Source organism: Bufo bufo, chromosome 5 (genome assembly GCF_905171765.1).
Source record: "Bufo bufo chromosome 5, aBufBuf1.1, whole genome shotgun sequence".
In the NCBI taxonomy this organism is placed as follows: Eukaryota; Metazoa; Chordata; class Amphibia; order Anura; family Bufonidae; genus Bufo; species Bufo bufo.
In genome coordinates, this window is record NC_053393.1 from 353214451 (window position 1) to 353236975 (window position 22525).

Genomic DNA, 22525 nt, shown 5'->3' on the forward strand with positions numbered 1-22525 from the left:
AATTGGTAGTAGGCTTTCGAGCCTATACAGCTTGGAGTAAGACAACATGCATAAAGAGGATGATGTGGTCAAAATACTCATTTGCCTAATAATTCTGCACTCCCTGTATACTGTAGGAGGGCTAATGAGCTCATTAGTCAAACAGCTGAACACAGAGCAAAAAGGAGAGTCAACCTTTTCAGTACTGCAGGGAAAGGTTCAGGAGCAGACCTAGCAGCCAGGCTGCAGCATGCAGCCTGGGACAAAGGAGTCTTGTGACCAGCCACGGACACAAGCTACAGATGTAGCAGAACTAAAAGGAACTGTGATAACACATGTCACAGTGTTATCTCATGAGAAAAGCCATTGAAAAAGTAAATTAATATTTTCTTGCCATTGTTTACTTAACATGTTAATTGTTCCCTTTAGCTGTAGGTGAGTGATGCGGCACCATGCTTTCCCCGGATAGAGGGTTGTTGGTGGGTGTTACCAAGATAATCAAGCTTCTCTATCTGACAATTTGGTGCATGAGTCTAGATTTGGTAAATGGCAGGAGACCGTTACCTCCCTGATGGCACTGTGCCAATTGTAAAGTTTGGTGGAGGAGGGATAATACGATAGGGTTGTTTCTCAGGGGTTGGCCTAGGCCCCTTACTTCCAGTGAAAGGAAATCTTAATGCTTCAGCATATTAAGACATTTTGGACAATTGTACGTTTCCAACTTTCTGGGAACAGTTTTGGAAAAACCCCTTTTCTGTTCCAGCATGACCATGCCCCAGTACAAAGTGTAAGGTTAATAAAGGCATGGTTGGGTAGTTTGGTGTGGAAGACTTTGACTGTCATTGGATACCGTTGGGATGAATTAAAACAGAGATTGTGAGCCAGGCCCTCTGGTCCAACATCAGTGTCTGACCTCACAAATGCTTTTCTGGATGAATGGGCAAAAATTCCCACAGACACACTCTCTGTAATCTTGTAGAAAGCCTTCTCAGATGAGTGGAAGCTGTTTTAGCTACAAAGGGGGACCAACTTTATATTAATGCTTATGGAATAAAAATGTGATGTCATAAAAGCTGCTCTATGTGTAATGCATAGGTGTCCCAATACTTCTGTCTATACAGGATAAATAGATAGATAGATCATTTTCTGATTTCAGGTATGATTTCAGGTGTAATATTTACCAGGAGAAAACAAGGGCTGACAAACTTCCAACAAAGTCTCCAGTAAAGTCCTGGTCTCGTTCCAATCATTTCCTTTATGTCATCACTGAAACGACTAACTCCTGGTGAAAATACATACATGCATGCAGTATATGTAAATCTTACATATGTACTGTAATAAAATAAAATAAAGATCAGAACAACAAACCAAATTCTAAGTATAAGATACAAAATGAAGGTATAGAAACCATGTGGCAGCCAGAAAACATATCCCTTTCCTATTGAAAAAACACTTTTGGATCAGATTATGGTTGTGGGGCTAATGTTGAGGGGGGAGGTCAGGAATTGATTGGCCAAAATATTCTTCTTCTGACAGCCATAATTTTTTTTATGGCCAGCTTTAGGAGAACATGTCAGCAGTGACCCCTCTAACCCACTATCACCACTTTTTATTGCTATACGTGTATATGGAGTCCTTTTTGCATATATCCATGTGTGCCATACAGCATACCTTAGAAACTCCTACATCTCATGTAAATTAATCTCCAGGCGCCCAGCAGGCAAGTTTTCTACCATCTCGTCAGCATCCCTCTAACTAAGGGTGGGTTCACACTAGCGTTAGGGATTCCGTTATGGCTTTCCGTTATGGCTTTCCTTTATCACATGGTCATAAAGGAAAATAACAAAATCCATAAGACGGAAGGATGGATCCGTTCTTCTGCCCATAGACTTGTATTAAGACGGAATGCAAAACGGAAGCCTTTAAAAGGCATTCTGTTTGCTTTCTGTCCTAATAGAAGTCTATGGAATCAAAACGGATCCGTCTGGGTCCCGTTATGCAAGAATGAAAACAAAGTCCTGTCGGGACTCAGACGGATTTGTTATGCTTTCCCTTAGACTTCTATTAGGACGGAAAGCAAATGGAATGCCTTTTAAAGGCTTCCGTTTTGCATTCTGTCTGGGTATTTCGTTATTTTCCATTATAACCATGTTATAACGGAAAGCCATAACGGAATCCCTAACGCTAGTGTGAACCCAGCCTTAGACATGATTGACATCTCTGATGCTTCCTGTGTCATTCACTTTCCCCTGTAATATATGTCAATCAAGCCTAGATTGGGCCGAGTAGTAGCCACCAAGATTACAGGACACTTGTCTGCTGAATAAATGATAAGCAAATACTTAAAGAGGTATTTGCATGTGTCACAGTAGTTGCTCACAGTGTTTATTCTAAAGTATGCTATATTACTGATGGCACACATGGATGTGTTCAGACCAGCCTCAGACTGGCCCACAGGGGAACAGGTGAATCCCCAGTGGGCCCCTGAGCAAGGTGAGCCCCTAGTCCCTCAACCTTTTTACAAGTGGCACATGGCACAGTAGACTGACAGCACTAGATATAGGTAGGCAGCATAGATCGCCTCAACCAGCCTATGTTGATCTGAAAACCTGGGTACATTATTTATCAAAGCACCCAGTTTATTATTATAGACACATTGGGTGGCTGAGATGACTTTAAGATACACTGCGTGCAGAATTATTAGGCAAATGAGTATTTTGACCACATCATCCTCTTTATGCATGTTGTCTTACTCCAAGCTGTATAGGCTCGAAAGCCTACTACCAATTAAGCATATTAGGTGATGTGCATCTCTGTAATGAGAAGGGGTGTGGTCTAATGACATCAACACCCTATATTAGGTGTGCATAATTATTAGGCAACTTCCTTTCCTTTGGCAAAATGGGTCAAAAGAAGGACTTGACAGGCTCAGAAAAGTCAAAAATAGTGAGATATCTTGCAGAGGGATGCAGCACTCTTAAAATTGCAAAGCTTCTGAAGCGTGATCATCGAACAATCAAGCGTTTCATTCAAAATAGTCAACAGGGTCGCAAGAAGCGTGTGGAAAAACCAAGGCGCAAAATAACTGCCCATGAACTAAGAAAAGTCAAGCGTGCAGCTGCCAAGATGCCACTTGCCACCAGTTTGGCCATATTTCAGAGCTGCAACATCACTGTAGTGCCCAAAAGCACAAGGTGTGCAATACTCAGAGACATGGCCAAGGTAAGAAAGGCTGAAAGACGACCACCACTGAACAAGACACACAAGCTGAAACGTCAAGACTGGCCCAAGAAATATCTCAAGACTGATTTTTCTAAGGTTTTATGGACTGATGAAATGAGAGTGAGTCTTGATGGGCCAGATGGATGGGCCCATGGCTGGATTGGTAAAGGGCAGAGAGCTCCAGTCCGACTCAGACGCCAGCAAGGTGGAGGTGGAGTACTGGTTTGGGCTGGTATCATCAAAGATGAGCTTGTGGGGCCTTTTCGGGTTGAGGATGGAGTCAAGCTCAACTCCCAGTCCTACTGCCAGTTTCTGGAAGACACCTTCTTCAAGCAGTGGTACAGGAAGAAGTCTGCATCCTTCAAGAAAAACATGATTTTCATGCAGGACAATGCTCCATCACACGCGTCCAAGTACTCCACAGCGTGGCTGGCAAGAAAGGGTATAAAAAAAGAAAATCTAATGACATGGCCTCCTTGTTCACCTGATCTGAACCCCATTGAGAACCTGTGGTCCATCATCAAATGTGAGATTTACAAGGAGGGAAAACAGTACACCTCTCTGAACAGTGTCTGGGAGGCTGTGGTTGCTGCTGCACGCAATGTTGATGGTGAACAGATCAAAACACTGACAGAATCCATGGATGGCAGGCTTTTGAGTGTCCTTGCAAAGAAAGGTGGCTATATTGGTCACTGATTAGTTTTTGTTTTGTTTTTGAATGTCAGAAATGTATATTTGTGAATGTTGAGATGTTATATTGGTTTCACTGGTAAAAATAAATAATTGAAATGGGTATATATTTGTTTTTTGTTAAGTTGCCTAATAATTATGCACAGTAATAGTCACCTGCACACACAGATATCCCCCTAAAATAGCTAAAACTAAAAACAAACTAAAAACTACTTCCAAAAATATTCAGCTTTGATATTAATGAGTTTTTTGGGTTCATTGAGAACATGGTTGTTGTTCAATAATAAAATTAATCCTCAAAAATACAACTTGCCTAATAATTCTGCACTCCCTGTATAGAGTCAGGCTAGCCATGTCCTCTTTCCCATGTCCTCTTACCCCAGGGACCTGCCCTCTCAAAGTCACTGCATGGGCCCCATAATCATATTGTAGGGTCTTGCTACATGTAGTATTCGCATGTAGCTTTATAGTGGACCCCCAAAATGAATTTTATTTGTGGGCCCTATGCACCCAGAAGTGTGAATATCCCGTGGATATGCTATAAATGTGTAATGTCTCATTCACACGTCAGTATTTTGGTCAGTGATTTCCATCAGTGATTGTGAGACAAACCCAGGTGTGTCTTTCCCTTATACCTTATCTCTGTAGAGGCCCTAATCCTGGTTTTGGCTCAAAATCACAGATGGAAATCACTGACAAAAACACTGATGTGTAAATGAGGCTTAAAGGGGTTTTGCCATCACATACAATGGGGGAATATCGCTAGGATATGCCCCCATTGTCTCATAGGTGCGGGTCCTACCTCTGGGATCCGCACCTACAACGAAAACGGAGCGGGGAAATTAATGGAGGGCGCACTGCTCATGCGCAGCCGCCGTACATTAATTTCAATGGGGCCGCCGAAAATAGGCGCGCGCTGGCTCATCTATTTTTGTCTGCCCCATAGAAATGAATGAGAGGAGGGGCAGCGCGTGCGCAGTGCACTCCCTTTCACTTGTATGTGAGCAGCAGGGAGCAGCGCTTGCTGGTGGACGGACCCTGGGAAACCCGGGGTCCTCCAGCCACAGCTCTCCCCCCTCTCCAGTCTCCTTGTAGGTGTGGGTCCCAGAGGTGGGACCTGTACCTATCAGACAATGGGGCCATAGCGATATACCCTCATTGTATGTGATGGGAATACCCCTTTAAGATGGGAATAATCCTTTAACTCAATGGCTGTAATAAGGGAGCAGACAATTTTGAGATCTGTATCATAGTGAATATAAAGATATATTATGAAATTGATTAGCATTGTACTTTGAACCTATTTAGATAAGAAGAAATCAACATACACTGTGTTCAATGAACCAAGGCAAGGCTAGGTTTATATCTGCAGAGAAGATTATTTTAGGGGCCTCAGTTGTTAGAGTATAGCAAAATTGCAGGATAAAATATCACAGCATTCAGCACTGTTTTGTCTAGCAGAATGACAGCCTCCATTAATGGAAGTCCAACAGACCCCACTGTAGTTAATGGGGATGGTGTCCGTAATTTTTTTTGGTTTGTTTCTTTTTTTGTTTTCTGATCCTAGACTGGAACAGAAAGACAAAAAACTTCTGAACCTATCCTAATACACTGTGCATACTGAATATGAAAAACTTGATGAGTTCTTACCATAAAACCATGCAATTCCAATAGCTTCAATGAGTACTCCAAATAAAATTGAGGTACCTGCTGCAAAATGATCAAGCAGAGTAAAAACATAAATTCCACCCTATAAAAAAAGAAAGAGAAAATGGTAGTTACTGTTACAGAGGCTTACATGATACACTATATAAATCTTCATAGATCTAACACAGATAGGCTTATGCTTCCTGTAGAACATTAAAGCACATGGTTCAACTGAATGGTGATGATAGTTAATTGGTAACTGTCATTTTGGTAGTCCACATTACAAGGTGGATGCCAACATCGAAATACTTGTGATAAATTAGCCTTTCTCTACCAAGTCCTCCAAAATAGATTAAGTTTTTTTAGTTTTTTTTTTTTCCAAAACCTTTTTATTTCTTTTCACATATTTCGAGTATACAAAATAAAATAAAATAACATTTCTCCATATAGCATATACATACTTTTCACCTTATTCACATACGGTGACAATATATGACGCATGAGGTTGAGTACCTAATAATGTCCAGAGAAATAAAAATCACTTTATAAACTTTGAAATATATAAACATACATAACCCCTTCCCTCCCTCCCTCCCCCCTCCCTTCAACTCGTCTGGATGCACCTCCTCCCTTATACTAATACTATCTCCACTTTAAGTCTAGCGAGATATGCCAAAAATTACATACTTATGAGACTTTCAGTTTACCCAGTGTACCTCTAATATCCCTCTGCAAATACCACTCAGTGTGTTTAAAGTTACTCATGAGATCTTGTGTATCCTCCGCTGACAAATGATTTGCAATAAATTTTGCCCATTTATTCAAAAAGGACTTTGAGTTTTTGTTTTTATTTGATTCTGCATCTAATTGATCCATTAACATGAAGTGTCGCATTTGGCTATAGAACTCCTTACTTGTGGGAATTTGTGGATCTAACCATCTTTGCAATAAACACTTTAATGCCACTAGTAATACCCCATCTACCAAATTAGGTGTCTGAACTGTGTCTGGAAAAACATGGAATAAAACAACTTCTGGCTCACATGGCAACTCAATATGCCAAGTGTCTTTGATCCAAGACAGCAGCCATTCCCAGTATTGTCGTGTCTTAGGGCAAAGCCACATCCCATGATCCAAGTCTGCTTTTTGGAGATTACATTTTGGGCATTCATTTATCCAGTTCTCATTATTCCTCGTGTTTTTTATGTTGAAGGCGTATATTGCCCTATGTATTAGTTTCAGCTGGGTTTCCCTCCATTTCTCACATACTACTGCCTTCCTTGTCCTAATCCACCCCATCACTATCCTTTCTCTCCACCCCTGGTTTATTAATAGTTTACCCCATCCTCCGCCAATTGTTGCAGCTGTTTTATCATTTTCGCTATCCCTAAGTTGTTTATATATGTCAGACAATGACCATTTACTTCCTAATTGTTTGAGTAGGGAATCAAAGCCATTTATTTTACATTCTGAGGCCACTTGTTTTAATCTGGATTTGCAGAAGTGTATTATTTGGTAAAATTGTAATTCTTGCCTTCCAATGAGACCATATTTATCCCTTAGCTCTGGTAGCGTGAGGTACCTTTGTTCTTGGTCATGCAACAGATGCTGTAGAGTTGTTATTCCTTTTTGTTTCCACTGCTGAAATAATTTATTACTGTATCCTGCTTCAAATTCTGGATGGGACCATAGATACATGTATTTAGAGGCTTTAAAGGATAAGCTGTGTATTTTTCTCACTTCTTTCCAAGCCATGATAGTATCTCTCAATATTATAGAGGTTTTAATATCGACTGTCCTGGAAGCTAAATGTGAATGCATGAGTGCACCCAAATCCCATCCCTGGGCTAATTCCTTTTCTAGTAATATATTCGAGTAATAGGATGTCTTTGCCAACCAATCTCTACAATGTCTGAAGAGACTGGCCAAATTATAATTTCTAATATCTGGAAAACGAACCCCTCCCTTTTCTATTGGTAAATATAATTTCCGTAGGGCTATCCTCGCTTTCTTTTTGGACCATATAAATTGTGAGAAAGCTTTGTTTAAGTCTTGTATATCCCTATGCCTAATTAAGATGGGTAATGTTTGCATTGGGTAAAATAGTTTGGGGACACTAATCATTTTTATCAGATGGCATCTTCCTAGCAGTGACAATGGCAGTGACTGCCATTTCTCCAGTTCTTGTTTAATCTGTTTTATCAATGGTATATAATTTAGATTATATAAAGAATGAGGTGAGGGTCCAATTTTGATACCTAGGTATTTTATATGTTTTTTTGCTATAATTACTGGGCAGTTTTGCATTTTTGAACAGTTTTTTGATGTTGTGTTGCCTATGTATAGGAGTTCACACTTATCAATGTTGGCTTTGAAACCTGAGTTCTTCCCAAAATCCTCAATTACTTTAAATACTTGGTGAATATCTCTAGAGGGATTTGCCATGAATAGAATTATGTCGTCAGCGAAAAGTGACATCTTTACCTCTCTTGACCCTATTTTTATACCTTCAAAGACTCCTGAGTTTTCCAGGTATCTAGCTAGTGGTTCTATTGCTATGTTAAATAACAATGGTGACAGGGGACATCCCTGCCTTGTTCCCTTTAATAATGGGAATGATTGAGAAAGAAAACCTGGCAGCACTATTTGCGCTTTGGGGTCTGTGTATAGGGTTGTTATATAAGTTCGGAAAGCTCCTTTTATGTTCATTGTATCTAATACTTGCGCCAACCATCCCCAATTCACATTATCGAACGCCTTTTCGGCATCTATTGTTAGTAATGCAGGCGGCTGACTCAATTGCGGCCCTCTAGTAACATAATCCAGAACAGTCAGCACCCTTCTCATATTGAACACTGCAGATCTGCCTTTCACAAACCCCACCTGAGATGATCCAATTAAGTTTGGTAATTCAACAGCCAATCTATCAGCCATTATTTTGGAAAATAATTTGTGATCTACGTTAATTAAAGATATGGGCCTGTAGGAAGAAGGCAGCAGCAAATCTTTTCCCGGTTTCGGTAAGAGACGTATATATGCTGTGTTATTAGTCAGTTTTGTGACTTTTCCTTCCAAAACTCTATTAAAACTATCTGTAAGCATTTCAGCTATATCATCCTTTAATAATTTATAAAATTCCCCAGTATAACCGTCTGGGCCCGGTGCTTTCCCAAACGGCAAATTTTTGATTGTTCTGGATACTTCTTCTACTGATATTGGCTTATTAAGTTCATGGAGCTGACTGTCCTGGAGTTTTGGTATGGTCGCTTTTTCTAGATACTGTATTAGGGATGGTTGGGCATCAGACCCTGCTGAATACAATTTCATATAGTACTGTCTAAAGATTTCCAAAACTTTTTCAGGTTTATTCTGACTTTTGCCCTGCCCATCTAACAACGTCGGACAATTCATCTGACTCCTTGGGCCCTTAGATATTCTCGCCAGTAGCTTCCCAGATTTATTGCCAAACTTAAATAATTTAGATTCTTTCTGTGAACTATACATCACCTCCCATCTAGTGTACCACATCTCAAAGTTTTTTTTTGCTGTGTACCATTTTAATTTAGCTTGTTCAGACGGGCACTGAAGAAATTCAGAATAAGTCTTTCTAAGGCTATTAGTCACTTCCCCCAACTTTTTTTTTGTTTTTGCTTTTAGAGCATGCACATATGTCATTATTCTACCCCGAAGTACTACCTTCTCCGTATCCCATAATAAAGTTGGATCATCCCTATGTTGGGCATTATCTTCCTGAAATTCCATGTGCCACCCCCGTAATAGATCTCTGAAGCTATCTTTTTCTCCCAGGAAGGCCGGGAACCTCCATATGTAATCAGATCCTTTTTGTGTTTGCTCTTTAAGATCTAACTGTATTGGGGCATGATCTGATATGACCATATCAAGAATCTTCGGATTTTCTATCTTATAAAGCATGGTATTCGACACCAATAGATAGTCGATACGAGACCATGAATCATTAGGAGCCGAGTAAAAAGTATATTCTCTCCCTTCAGGATTGGCTTCTCTCCAAGGATCCATGAGGTCATGGTCTCGCATCAAACATTCCAACACTATTTCTCTCCCCAACACCGTCTTTTTCTTTAACCTAAACGGTCTGCGATCCTCTCTTCCTTCCATCACTGTGTTCATGTCTCCACCCACTATAAGATTACGCTGTTGTAAAGCGGTTAATCGCGTGCCTATCTCCTCAAAGAACTTCTTATTCTCTCCATTTGGGCCATATATATTAATTAACCCTATTTCTCCTATATTTAGTTTCATAGTCATAAATTGCCATCTGCCCTCTTCATCTGTCACATGTGTCAATATGTCAGCCTGCAATTTCTTGTGCAACAGTATTAATGTCCCACCTTTGCGGTTCACTGATTTGGAACCCATTGCTTTCCCTACCCACATCTTCTCCATGCGAAAAAAATCCTCTGCGCCCAAATGAGTTTCCTGAAGTAGTGCAATGTCTGCTCTACACTTTTGCAGGTGCTTCAGAATCATGTTTCTTTTGGCAGGGGAACGAAGTCCCTTCACATTCCACGATATAATTCTCATTATATTATCCTCGCATGGAAAAGATGTGGCCTAAGTACTTGGGCATGCATCCAGACAAACAGAAAAACAAGTAAACATTCCCTTCCCGCCCCAAACAGTTTCCATGGCAACCTGCCTAGAAATATATTCCCACTAACTCTTGTACCAATATACATTAACATATTTCTCCTCATTTCCTCTATTGACTTCACCTTTTTCCAACATGGTCAGTCAATCCCTGATTTTTATATTGAACTTATTTATACTAAATGTCCTATTATATCATACTAAACATATCCTTTTCTTGCACATTTACCACCATCAGCGCTCAGGCCATTTTCGCGGCTCCCCGCTTATGTCCATGCGTGACGCAGCTGTTTCTTTTCCAGTCTCCATCGATGTAGCTGGCTTCTCTGGTGGTCGGTATCTGCCTGGAGGCCTTAACGGTACGTGTTGCAGGCCCAATTGATTTCTTGACTCCTCTGCTGATGTATAAGTAGATGTTGAACCATCTGAGTGAAAAATTTTGAGTAGTGCTGGGTACAAGAGCGCAAACCTAGTATGTCTCTCATAAAGTTTCGAGCAGATACCCGAGAATTCCCTCCTCTTTTTTTGCACCTCCATGGAGTAGTCTCCAAAAATTAGCACTTTCATGCCGCGAACCTCCAGTGTAGATCCCTGCCTTTTATATTGTCGCAATATGGCAGTCTTGTCAGTAAAGTCCAGATATTTCACTATTACTGGTCTCGGTCTTTGCTGTAGATTTGAAGCGGCTTTTAAGTTACGATCATTGCCTGGTCTCAGATCAGGGCCTATACGGTGTGCCCTTTCTACTTTGCATGCATTTTCAAGACCCAATGCCAATGGTATCTCTTGCTCACATATTGTAATCAGATCTTGGGCTGGTATAGCTTCTTTTAATCCCACAATACGGAGGTTGCTCCTCCGTGAGCGATTTTCCAGATCGTCCACTTTCATTTTAATATACGCCGTTTCTCTTTCTGCCTTCTCCAGCAGCGTGCGTAGGTCGGAACAAGACTCCTCCAGAATTTGTATGCGAGTCTCTGCATTATCTAGCCTCGACCCATGTTCCACTACAGTGGCTTGTAGAGACTGGAGTGTATGCCCCACTGTGTTAGCAAGTGATTCCTGCAGGTCAGGTAATATTCTATTAGCCACTTCTATCGCCAACTTTACATAATCGATGCCTGTTTCATCTCCATCGAGATCCACCTCATCTGACTCTGAGCGGTCTGTCGTTATCTCCTGCTGTACAGGCATGGGCGCTACTTCCTCCTCCCCTTCACATTCCCGCGCTGCGGTTTTCAAAGGTTTTTTTATACCTTTAGATTTGTTTTTCGCCCCCATATTTAGGATATATCGATCCATATACTCTCGCTGCACGAGCGATGTCGATTGTCCCAAACTTTGTCCAGTCTGTAGGGGGGATTTAGCCTCTTGAGGTTTTGACTGCACGGAGCCGAGGTTAGCTGCGTCTCACCATGCTGGCGCCGGAACCGGAAGTCCTTTTTTAGTTTTTAACTCTTGTCCTTTGACTGCATGTCATATCAGTTCATCCAGAAGATAAAACTTCACTGGATATATCAGCTCATCCAAAAGTAAAAACTGCAATAACAGACACATCCCATGGACTATTTTGATAATTCTTCTAGTTGCTAATCCTGGACAACCCCTTTATGGGCCAAATTGGATTAGGACAAGTCAAATTGTGTTCTTCAAAGTGAACAATGCCAGATTTGCCTTCGTAAATAAACGCTTACATTACAGAAATACAATTTTTTTTTTTTCCGGTAATGTATGGTTGTTTACTGATACTTTAGAAAAAAAAATCCAAGATACCCCCCCCCCCCCCCACCTCTCTGTCTACTCATTAATGGGTTAGTATTCCTATCACAGGAGTCCACCAGGCTGACATTTCTGCAATGTCAAATTTTCAAGATAACAGGAGTATTCAAACAATAGTACAACCTAGATGCTTCATACTTGAAAGACCTACATCACTGCAGTATGATTTGAAAGAGAGGGATGATTTTGTACATTTCTGGTAGAGTATCTACAAACTACGGTAAGAATCTCCAGGCATGAAAATTACATACATTGGTTACACAGGAGAGGCATATGAAGAATGTAAAAAGGACGATAAAAAGTGTAAAAAGCTTTCGATGTCTATGTAGGATCTTGAATTCATCAAGGAGCCCTGTTATTACTGATTCCATTCCTCCCATCTGAAATACACCAAAGAAACTGAGGTTAGTTAAATGATCAATATACAGAAATGCTACAGTCACTATATATATTTACATTTATAACCTCCTTTAGGATACCAGCAATTATCTAGCATGACAATTTTTGTTAGCTCATGTGGTGACCCTAAAAGTTTTGCCACCTTACATTTCTTAATAAGAATATGCACTCTTACTGTGTGGTATCATAAAGTCCTTCTCATTCAGTCATGGCACTAAATACAGCACAGGACAGCATAAAGTATGGAAAGCATGAACCTGAGAGCGATGCCAATATGAAAAAGCTATCGCCACTGGGTCTGAGTAACAGAGTTGTAACCATAGGCATAACCATAGCCATAGCAGCCATAGAGGTTGACGGGCTAATTGAAGTGCAAGAACATTGTGCCTTTTTGTTGGGAATAACAACATGAATTATAGGTAAGCCTTTGCGTAACTATTGGGTAACTACAGGTGGGGGGTAAGGGGTACAGAGCATGTAGTTGCATCTGAGTCCTAGGGTCCAATCTGCCACATAACGGAATGCCAGTGTTCATTTCCCATTATGGATGTGTAAAAAATCCACTTTATCATGCAGGTTTATACGCTTGAATGGTTTTTCTTTTACACTTTAGCATACAAATCAAGTGAATATAGGCATTTTAGGGCCCAAACTGCATCAAACATGAAATAATTTTTGAAATTGAAACATTTGTATGTCAAATGGAGTTAGCAATATATTTATTTTATAATTTCCCAAAAATTGGTCTTGCAAACAAAGCTGAAGTTTTTGTGATTCGATTTCAAATTGCTCAAAATGGCATCCTCCATTTTACTTATGGCAGTACTTTAATGAGCACAGCAGGGCAGGGAAGATGAAGATGAAGGATCACATGACCCTGGGTGGAGCCCTAGTTAGCAAGCTTGCCCATAAAATGTCTTGTAGTCAGCCTCAGCCAATCAGCAGGGATAACATAGATATGGCTTATTATCCCAAATAAGTAAATTATGTCAATCTGATCAGTGATAAAGCAGGACATGTTTGCAATAGGGATGAGCGAACCCGAACTGTATAGTTCGGGTTCGTACCGAATTTTGGGGTGTCCGTGACACGGACCCGAACACGAACATTTTCGTAAAAGTCCGGGTTCGGGTTCGGTGTTCGGCGCTTTCTTGGCGCTTTTTGAAAGGCTGCAAAGCAGCCAATCAACAAGCGTCATACTACTTGCCCCAAGAGGCCATCACAGCCATGCCTACTATTGGCATGGCTGTGATTGGCCAGTGCAGCATGTGACCCAGCCTCTATTTAAGCTGAAGTCACGTAGCGCCGCACGTCACTCTGCTATGATCAGTATAGGGAGAGGTTGCAGCTGCGACGTTAGGGCGAGATTAGGCAGATTAACTCCTCCAAAAGACTTCATTCTGTGATCGATCTGCAGCTGTGGATCATTGAAGTGCTATTATTGACTTGCTCACTTTTTTGAGGCTGCCCAGAGCGTTTTTAGATCACTTTTTTTCTGGGGTGATCGGCGGCCATTTTGTGACTTGTGGTGCGCCAGCACAAGCTATCACCAAGTGTATTTAACCATCGATAGTGTGGTTATTTTGTGCTATATCCTACATCAGCTGCAGGCTGAGCCTGTGTCACCGAAGTGCATTTAACCATCAACAGTCTGGTTATTTTTTGGCCATATACTACATCAGCTGCAGGCTGAGCCTGTGTCACCGAAGTGCATTTAACCATCGACAGTCTGATTATTTTTTGGCCATATACTACATCTGGTGCAGGCTGAGCCTGTGTCACCCAAGTGCATTTAACCATCAACAGTGTGGTTATTTTTTGGCCATATATTACATCAGGGGCAAGTTGAGCCTGTCACCCAGCGCCTAAAAAATAGACCTGACATTTCTATTCAACAAAATCTGTACTGTTTTAGCTGGTCAAGTTATTTGTAGTGACCGTAAAAGCACACTTTTTTTTCTGGGTTGAAAAACCATTCCCAAATTTGCCATTCTCAAAATAACTAGTTTCTGGTTTTTAAGGCCTACTTGAAATCTATCCCAAAAATAATATCTTACATTGAAGCTAGTGATAGTGTCATTCAGAAAAACCTAAGACACACGCTAGCGTGCTGATAGAAGTCTGATTCTGCGATTAAACCTATACCTGTCACACAGCGCAAAAAAAAACAGGCCTCACATCTCTATTTAACCAAATCTGTACTGTTTTAGTTGGTCAAGTTATTTGTAGTGACCGAAAAAGCACACTTTTTTTTCTGGGTTGAAAAACCATTCCCAAATTTGCCATTCTCAAAATAACTAGTTTCTGGTATTTGAGGCCTACTTGAAATCTATCCCAAAAAGAATATCTTACATTGAAGCTAGTGATAGTGTCATTCAGAAAAACCTAAGACACACGCTAGCGTGCTGATAGAAGTCTGATTCTGCGATTAAACCTATACCTGTCACACAGCGCAAAAAAAAACAGGCCTCACATCTCTATTTAACCAAATCTGTACTGTTTTAGCTGGTCAAGTTATTTGTAGTGACCGTAAAAGCACACTTTTTTTTCTGGGTTGAAAAACCATTCCCAAATTTGCCATTCTCAAAATAACTAGTTTCTGGTATTTGAGGCCTACTTGAAATCTATCCCAAAAAGAATATCTTACATTGAAGCTAGTGATAGTGTCATTCAGAAAAACCTAAGACACACGCTAGCGTGCAGATAGAAGTCTGATTCTGTGATTAAACCTATACCTGTCACACAGCGCAAAAAAAAAACAGGCCTCACATCTCTATTTAACCAAATCTGTACTGTTTTAGCTGGTCAAGTTATTTGTAGTGACCGTAAAAGCACACTTTTTTTCTGGGTTGAAAAACCATTCCCAAATTTGCCATTCTCAAAATAACTAGTTTCTGGTATTTGAGGCCTACTTGAAATCTATCCCAAAAAGAATATCTTACATTGAAGCTTGTGATAGTGTCATTCAGAAAAACCTAAGACACACGCTAGCGTGCTGATAGAAATCTGATTCTGTGATTAAACCTATACCTGTCACACAGCGCAAAAAAAAAAAAAGCCTCACATCTCTATTTAACCAAATCTGTACTGTTTTAGCTGGTCAAGTTATTTGTAGTGACCGTAAAAGCACACTTTTTTTTCTGGGTTGAAAAACCATTCCCAAATTTGCCATTCTCAAAATAACTAGTTTCTGGTATTTGAGGCCTACTTGAAATCTATCCCAAAAAGAATATCTTACATTGAAGCTAGTGATAGTGTCATTCAGAAAAACCTAAGACACACGCTAGCGTGCTGATAGAAGTCTGATTTTGTGATTAAACCTATACCTGTCACACAGCGCAAAAAAAAACAGGCCTCACATCTCTATTTTACCAAATCTGTACTGTTTTAGCTGGTCAAGTTATTTGTAGTGACCGTAAAAGCACACTTTTTTTTCTGGGTTGAAAAACCATTCCCAAATTTGCCATTCTCAAAATAACTAGTTTCTGGTATTTGAGGCCTACTTGAAATCTATCCCAAAAAGAATATCTTACATTGAAGCTAGTGATAGTGTCATTCAGAAAAACCTAAGACACACGCTAGCGTGCAGATAGAAGTCTGATTCTGTGATTAAACCTATACCTGTCACACAGCGCAAAAAAAAAACAGGCCTCACATCTCTATTTAACCAAATCTGTACTGTTTTAGCTGGTCAAGTTATTTGTAGTGACCGTAAAAGCACACTTTTTTCCTGGGTTGAAAAACCATTCCCACATTTGCCATTCTCAAAATAACTAGTTTCTGGTATTTGAGGACTACTTGAAATCTATCCCAAAAAGAATATCTTACATTGAAGCTAGTTATAGTGTCATTCAGAAAAACCTAAGACACACGCTAGCGTGCTGATAGAAGTCTGATTCTGTGATTAAACCTATAGCTGTCACACAGCGCAAAAAAAAAAAAAGCCTCACATCTCTATTTAACCAAATCTGTACTGTTTTAGCTGGTCAAGTTATTTGTAGTGACCGTAAAAGCACACTTTTTTTTCTGGGTTGAAAAACCATTCCCAAATTTGCCATTCTCAAAATAACTAGTTTCTGGTATTTGAGGCCTACTTGAAATCTATCCCAAAAAGAATATCTTACATTGAAGCTAGTGATAGTGTCATTCAGAAAAACCTAAGACACACGCTAGCGTGCTGATAGAAGTCTGATTTTGTGATTAAACCTATACCTGTCACACAGCGCAAAAAAAAACAGGCCTCACATCTCTATTTTACCAAATCTGTACTGTTTTAGCTGGTCAAGTTATTTGTAGTGACCGTAAAAGCACACTTTTTTTTCTGGGTTGAAAAACCATTCCCAAATTTGCCATTCTCAAAATAACTAGTTTCTGGTATTTGAGGCCTACTTGAAATCTATCCCAAAAAGAATATCTTACATTGAAGCTAGTGATAGTGTCATTCAGAAAAACCTAAGACACACGCTAGCGTGCAGATAGAAGTCTGATTCTGTGATTAAACCTATACCTGTCACACAGCGCAAAAAAAAAACAGGCCTCACATCTCTATTTAACCAAATCTGTACTGTTTTAGCTGGTCAAGTTATTTGTAGTGACCGTAAAAGCACACTTTTTTTCTGGGTTGAAAAACCATTCCCAAATTTGCCATTCTCAAAATAACTAGTTTCTGGTATTTGAGGCCTACTTGAAATCTATCCCAAAAAGAATATCTTACATTGAAGCTTGTGATAGTGTCATTCAGAAAAACCTAAGACACACGCTAGCGTGCTGATAGAAGTCTGATTCTGTGATTAAACCTATAGCTGTCACACAGCGCAAAAAAAAAAAAAGCCTCACATCTCTATTTAACCAAATCTGTACTGTTTTAGCTGGTCAAGTTATTTGTAGTGACCGTAAAAGCACACTTTTTTTTCTGGGTTGAAAAACCATTCCCAAATTTGCCATTCTCAAAATAACTAGTTTCTGGTATTTGAGGCCTACTTGAAATCTATCCCAAAAAGAATATCTTACATTGAAGCTAGTGATAGTGTCATTCAGAAAAACCTAAGACACACGCTAGCGTGCTGATAGAAGTCTGATTTTGTGATTAAACCTATACCTGTCACACAGCGCAAAAAAAAACAGGCCTCACATCTCTATTTTACCAAATCTGTACTGTTTTAGCTGGTCAAGTTATTTGTAGTGACCGTAAAAGCACACTTTTTTTTCTGGGTTGAAAAACCATTCCCAAATTTGCCATTCTCAAAATAACTAGTTTCTGGTATTTGAGGCCTACTTGAAATCTATCCCAAAAAGAATATCTTACATTGAAGCTAGTGATAGTGTCATTCAGAAAAACCTAAGACACACGCTAGCGTGCAGATAGAAGTCTGATTCTGTGATTAAACCTATACCTGTCACACAGCGCAAAAAAAAACAGGCCTCACATCTCTATTTAACCAAATCTGTACTGTTTTAGCCGGTCAAGTTATTTGTAGTGACCGTAAAAGCACACTTTTTTTTCTGGGTTGAAAAACCATTCACAAATTTGCCCTTCTCAAAATAACTAGTTTCTGGTATTTGAGGCCTACTTGAAATCTATCCCAAAAAGAATATCTTACATTGAAGCTAGTGATAGTGTCATTCAGAAAAACCTAAGACACACGCTAGCGTGCAGATAGAAGTCTGATTCTGTGATTAAACCTATACCTGTCACACAGCGCAAAAAAAAACAGGCCTCACATCTCTATTTAACCAAATCTGTACTGTTTTAGCTGGTCAAGTTATTTGTAGTGACCGTAAAAGCACACTTTTTTTTCTGGGTTGAAAAACCATTCCCAAATTTGCCATTCTCAAAATAACTAGTTTCTGGTATTTGAGGCCTACTTGAAATCTATCCCAAAAAGAATATCTTACATTGAAGCTAGTGATGGTGTCATTCAGAAAAACCTAAGACACACGCTAGCGTGCTGATAGAAATCAGATTCTGTGATTAAACCTATACCTGTCACACAGCGCAAAAAAAAACAGGCCTCACATCTCTATTTAACCAAATCTGTACTGTTTTAGCTGGTCAAGTTATTTGTAGTGACCGTAAAAGCACACTTTTTTTTCTGGGTTGAAAAACCATTCCCAAATTTGCCATTCTCAAAATTGTGGTGAACGGGAACAATGAGGAAAACATCTAATAAGGGACGCGGACGTGGACATGGTCGTGGTGGTGTTAGTGGACCCTCTGGTGCTGGGAGAGGACGTGGCCGTTCTGCCACAGCCACACGTTCTAGTGAACCAACTACCTCAGGTCCCAGTAGCCAGCAGAATTTACAGCGATATTTGGTGGGGCCCAATGCCGTTCTAAGGATGGTAAGGCCTGAGCAGGTGCAGGCATTAGTCAATTGGGTGGCCGACAGTGGATCCAGCACGTTCACATTATCTCCCACCCAGTCTTCTGCAGAAAGCGCACAGATGGCGCATGAAAACCAAGCCCATCGGTCTGTCACATCACCCGCATGCATATCAGGGAAACTGTCTGAGCCTCAAGTTATGCAGCAGTCTCTTATGCTGTTTGAAGACTCTGCTGCCAGGGTTTCCCAAGGGCATCCACCTAGCCCTTCCCCAGGGGTGGAAGAGATAGAATGCACTAACGCACAACCACTTATGTTTCCTGATGATGAGGACATGGGAATACCACCTCAGCACGTCTCTGATGATGACGAAACACAGGTGCCAACTGCCGCGTCTTTCCGCAGTGTGCAGACTGAACAGGAGGTCAGGGGTCAAGACTGGGTGGAAGACGATGCAGGGGACGATGAGGTCCTAGACCCCACATGGAATGAAGGTCGTGCCACTGACTTTCACAGTTCGGAGGAAGAGGCAGTGGTGAGACCGAGCAAACAGCGTAGCAAAAGAGGGAGCAGTGGGCAAAATCAGAACACCCGCCACCAAGAGACTCCGCCTGCTACTGACCGCCGCCATCTGGGACCGAGCACCCCAAAGGCAGCTTCAAGGAGTTCCCTGGCATGGCACTTCTTCAAACAATGTGCTGACGACAAGACCCGAGTGGTTTGCACGCTGTGCCATCAGAGCCTGAAGCGAGGCATTAACGTTCTGAACCTTAGCACAACCTGCATGACCAGGCACCTGCATGCAAAGCATGAACTGCAGTGGAGTAAACACCTTAAAAACAAAGAAGTCACTCAGGCTCCCCCTGCTACCTCTTCTGCTGCTGCTGCCTCGGCCTCTTCTGCTGCTGCCGCCGCCTCGGCCTCTTCCTCCGCATCTGGAGGAACATTGGCACCTGCCGCCCAGCAAACATGGAATGTACCACCAACACCACCACCTGCGTCACCAAGCATCTCAACCATGTCACACGGCAGCGTTCAGCTCTCCATCTCACAAACATTTGAGAGAAAGAGTAAATTCCCACCTAGCCACCCTCGATCCCTGGCCCTGAATGCTACTGGCCTATGAAATTCTGTCATTTAGGCTGGTGGACACACACAGCTTCAAACAGCTCATGTCACTTGCTGTCCCACAGTATATTGTTCCCAGCCGCCACTACTTCTCCAAGAGAGCCGTGCCTTCCCTGCACAAACAAGTGTCCGATAAAATCAAGTGTGCACTGCGCAACGCCATCTGTGGCAAGGTCCACCTAACCACAGATACGTGGACCAGTAAGCACGGCCAGGGACGCTATATCTCCCTAACTGCACACTGGGTAAATGTAGTGGCGGCTGGGCCCCAGGTGGAGAGCTGTTTGGCGCACGTCCTTCCGCCGCCAAGGATCGCAGGACAACATTCTTTGCCTCCTGTCTCCTCCTCCTCCTACTCAGCTTCCTCCTCCTCTTCTTCCACCTGCTCATCCAGTCAGCCACACACCTTCACCACCAACTTCAGCACAGCACGGAGTAAACGTCAGCAGGCCATTCTGAAACTCATATGTTTGGGGGACAGGCCCCACACCGCACAGGAGTTGTGGCGGGGTATAGAACAACAGACCGACGAGTGGTTGCTGTCGGTGAGCCTCAAGCCCGGCCTGGTGGTGTGCGATAATGGGCGAAATCTCGTTGCAGCTCTGGGACTAGCCGGTTTGACGCACATCCCTTGCCTGGCGCATGTGCTGAATTTGGTGGTGCAGAAGTTCATTCGCAACTACCCCGACATGTCAGAGCTGCTGCATAAAGTGCGGGCCGTCTGTTCGCGCTTCCGGCGTTCACACCCTGCCGCTGCTCGCCTGTCTGCGCTACAGCGTAACTTCGGCCTTCCCGCTCACCGCCTCATATGCAACGTACCCACCAGGTGGAACTCCACCTTGCATATGCTGGACAGACTGTGCGAGCAGCAGCAGGCCATAGTGGAGTTTCAGCTGCAGCACGCACGCGTCAGTCGCACTGCGGATCAGACATACTTCACCACCAATGACTGGCCCTCCATGCGAGACCTGTGTGCCCTGTTGCGCTGTTTCGAGTACTCCACCAACATGGCCAGTGGCGATGATGCCGTTATCAGCGTTACAATACCACTTCTATGTCTCCTTGAGAAAACACTTAGGGCGATGATGGAAGAGGAGGTGGCCCAGGAGGAAGAGGAGGAAGAGGGGTCATTTTTAGCACTTTCAGGCCAGTCTCTTCAAAGTGACTCAGAGGGAGGTTTTTTGCAACACCAGAGGCCAGGTACAAATGTGGCCAGACAGGGCCCACTACTGGAGGACGAGGAGGACGAGGATGAGGAGGAGGTGGAGGAGGAGGAGGATGAAGCATGTTCACAGCGGGGTGGCACCCAAAGCAGCTCGGGCCCATCACTGGTGCGTGGCTGGGGGGAAACACAGGACGATGACGTTACGCCTCCCACAGAGGACAGCTTGTCCTTACCTCTGGGCAGCCTGGCACACATGAGCGACTACATGCTGCAGTGCCTGCGCAACGACAGCAGAGTTGCCCACATTTTAACGTGTGCGGAATACTGGGTTGCCACCCTGCTGGATCCCCGGAACAAAGACAATGTGCCCACCTTACTTCCTACACTGGAGCGTGATAGGAAGATGCGCGAGTACAAGCGCACGTTGGTAGACGCGCTACTGAGAGCATTCCCAAATGTCACAGGGGAACCAGTGGAAGCCCAAGGCGAAGGCAGAGGAGGAGCAAGAGGTCGCCAACGCAGCTGTGTCACGGCTAGCTCCTCTGAGGGCAGGGTTAGCATGGCAGAGATGTGGAAAAGTTTTGTCACCACGCCACAGCTAACTGCACCACCACCTGATACGGAACGTGTTAGCAGGAGGCAACATTTCACTAACATGGTGGAACAGTACCTGTGCACACCCCTCCACGTACTGACTGATGGTTCGGCCCCATTCAACTTCTGGGTCTCCAAATTGTCCACGTGGCCAGAGCTAGCCTTTTATGCCTTGGAGGTGCTGGCCTGCCCGGCGGCCAGCGTTTTGTCTGAACGTGTATTCAGCACGGCAGGGGGTGTCATTACAGACAAACGCAGCCGCCTGTCTACAGCCAATGTGGACAAGCTGACGTTCATAAAAATGAACCAGGCATGGATCCCACAGGACCTGTCCATCCCTTGTGCAGATTAGATATTAACTACCTCCCCTTAACAATATATTATTCTACTCCAGGGCACTTCCTCATTCAATACTATTTTTAATTTCATTTTACCATTATATTACGGGGCAACCCAAAGTTGAATGAACCTCTCCTCTGTCTGGGTGCCGGGGCCTAAATGTGTGACAGTGGCCTGTTCCAGTGGTGGGTGACGTGAAGCCTGATTCTCTGCTATGACATGAAGACTTATTCTGTGCTGACATGAAGCCAGATTCTCTGTTACGCGACCTCTCTCCTCTGCCTGGGTGCCTGGGCCTAAATATGTGACAGTGGCCTGTTCCAGTGGTGGGTGACGTGAAGCCTGATTCTCTGCTATGACATGAATACAGATTCTGCGCTGACATAAGGCCAGATTCTCTGTTACGGGACCTCTCTCCTCTGCCTGGGTGCCTGGGCCTAAATGTGTGACAGTGGCCTGTTCCAGTGGTGGGTGACGTGAAGCCTGATTCTCTGCTATGACATGAATACAGATTCTGCGCTGACATAAGGCCAGATTCTCTGTTACGGGACTAGGGATGAGCGAACCCGAACTGTATAGTTCGGGTTCGTACCGAATTTTTAGGTGTCCGTGACACGGACCCGAACACGAA

The 22525-nt window shown here is 42.5% G+C and overlaps 1 protein-coding gene across 1 annotated transcript in view; it reads right to left on the reverse strand.

The window, feature by feature from the left end:
• The window catches only part of SLC6A3 (solute carrier family 6 member 3), a 201397-nt gene that overhangs the window by 9447 nt on the left and 169425 nt on the right, over nucleotides 1-22525 (reverse strand). Inside the window, exons 9-11 of the mRNA XM_040433971.1 lie at nucleotides 12198-12326; nucleotides 5542-5641; nucleotides 1161-1261 (exon numbers count right to left, since the gene is read on the reverse strand). Coding sequence (XP_040289905.1) covers nucleotides 1161-1261; nucleotides 5542-5641; nucleotides 12198-12326 — 330 coding nt within the window. The remainder of the gene's footprint in view (nucleotides 1-1160; nucleotides 1262-5541; nucleotides 5642-12197; nucleotides 12327-22525) is intronic.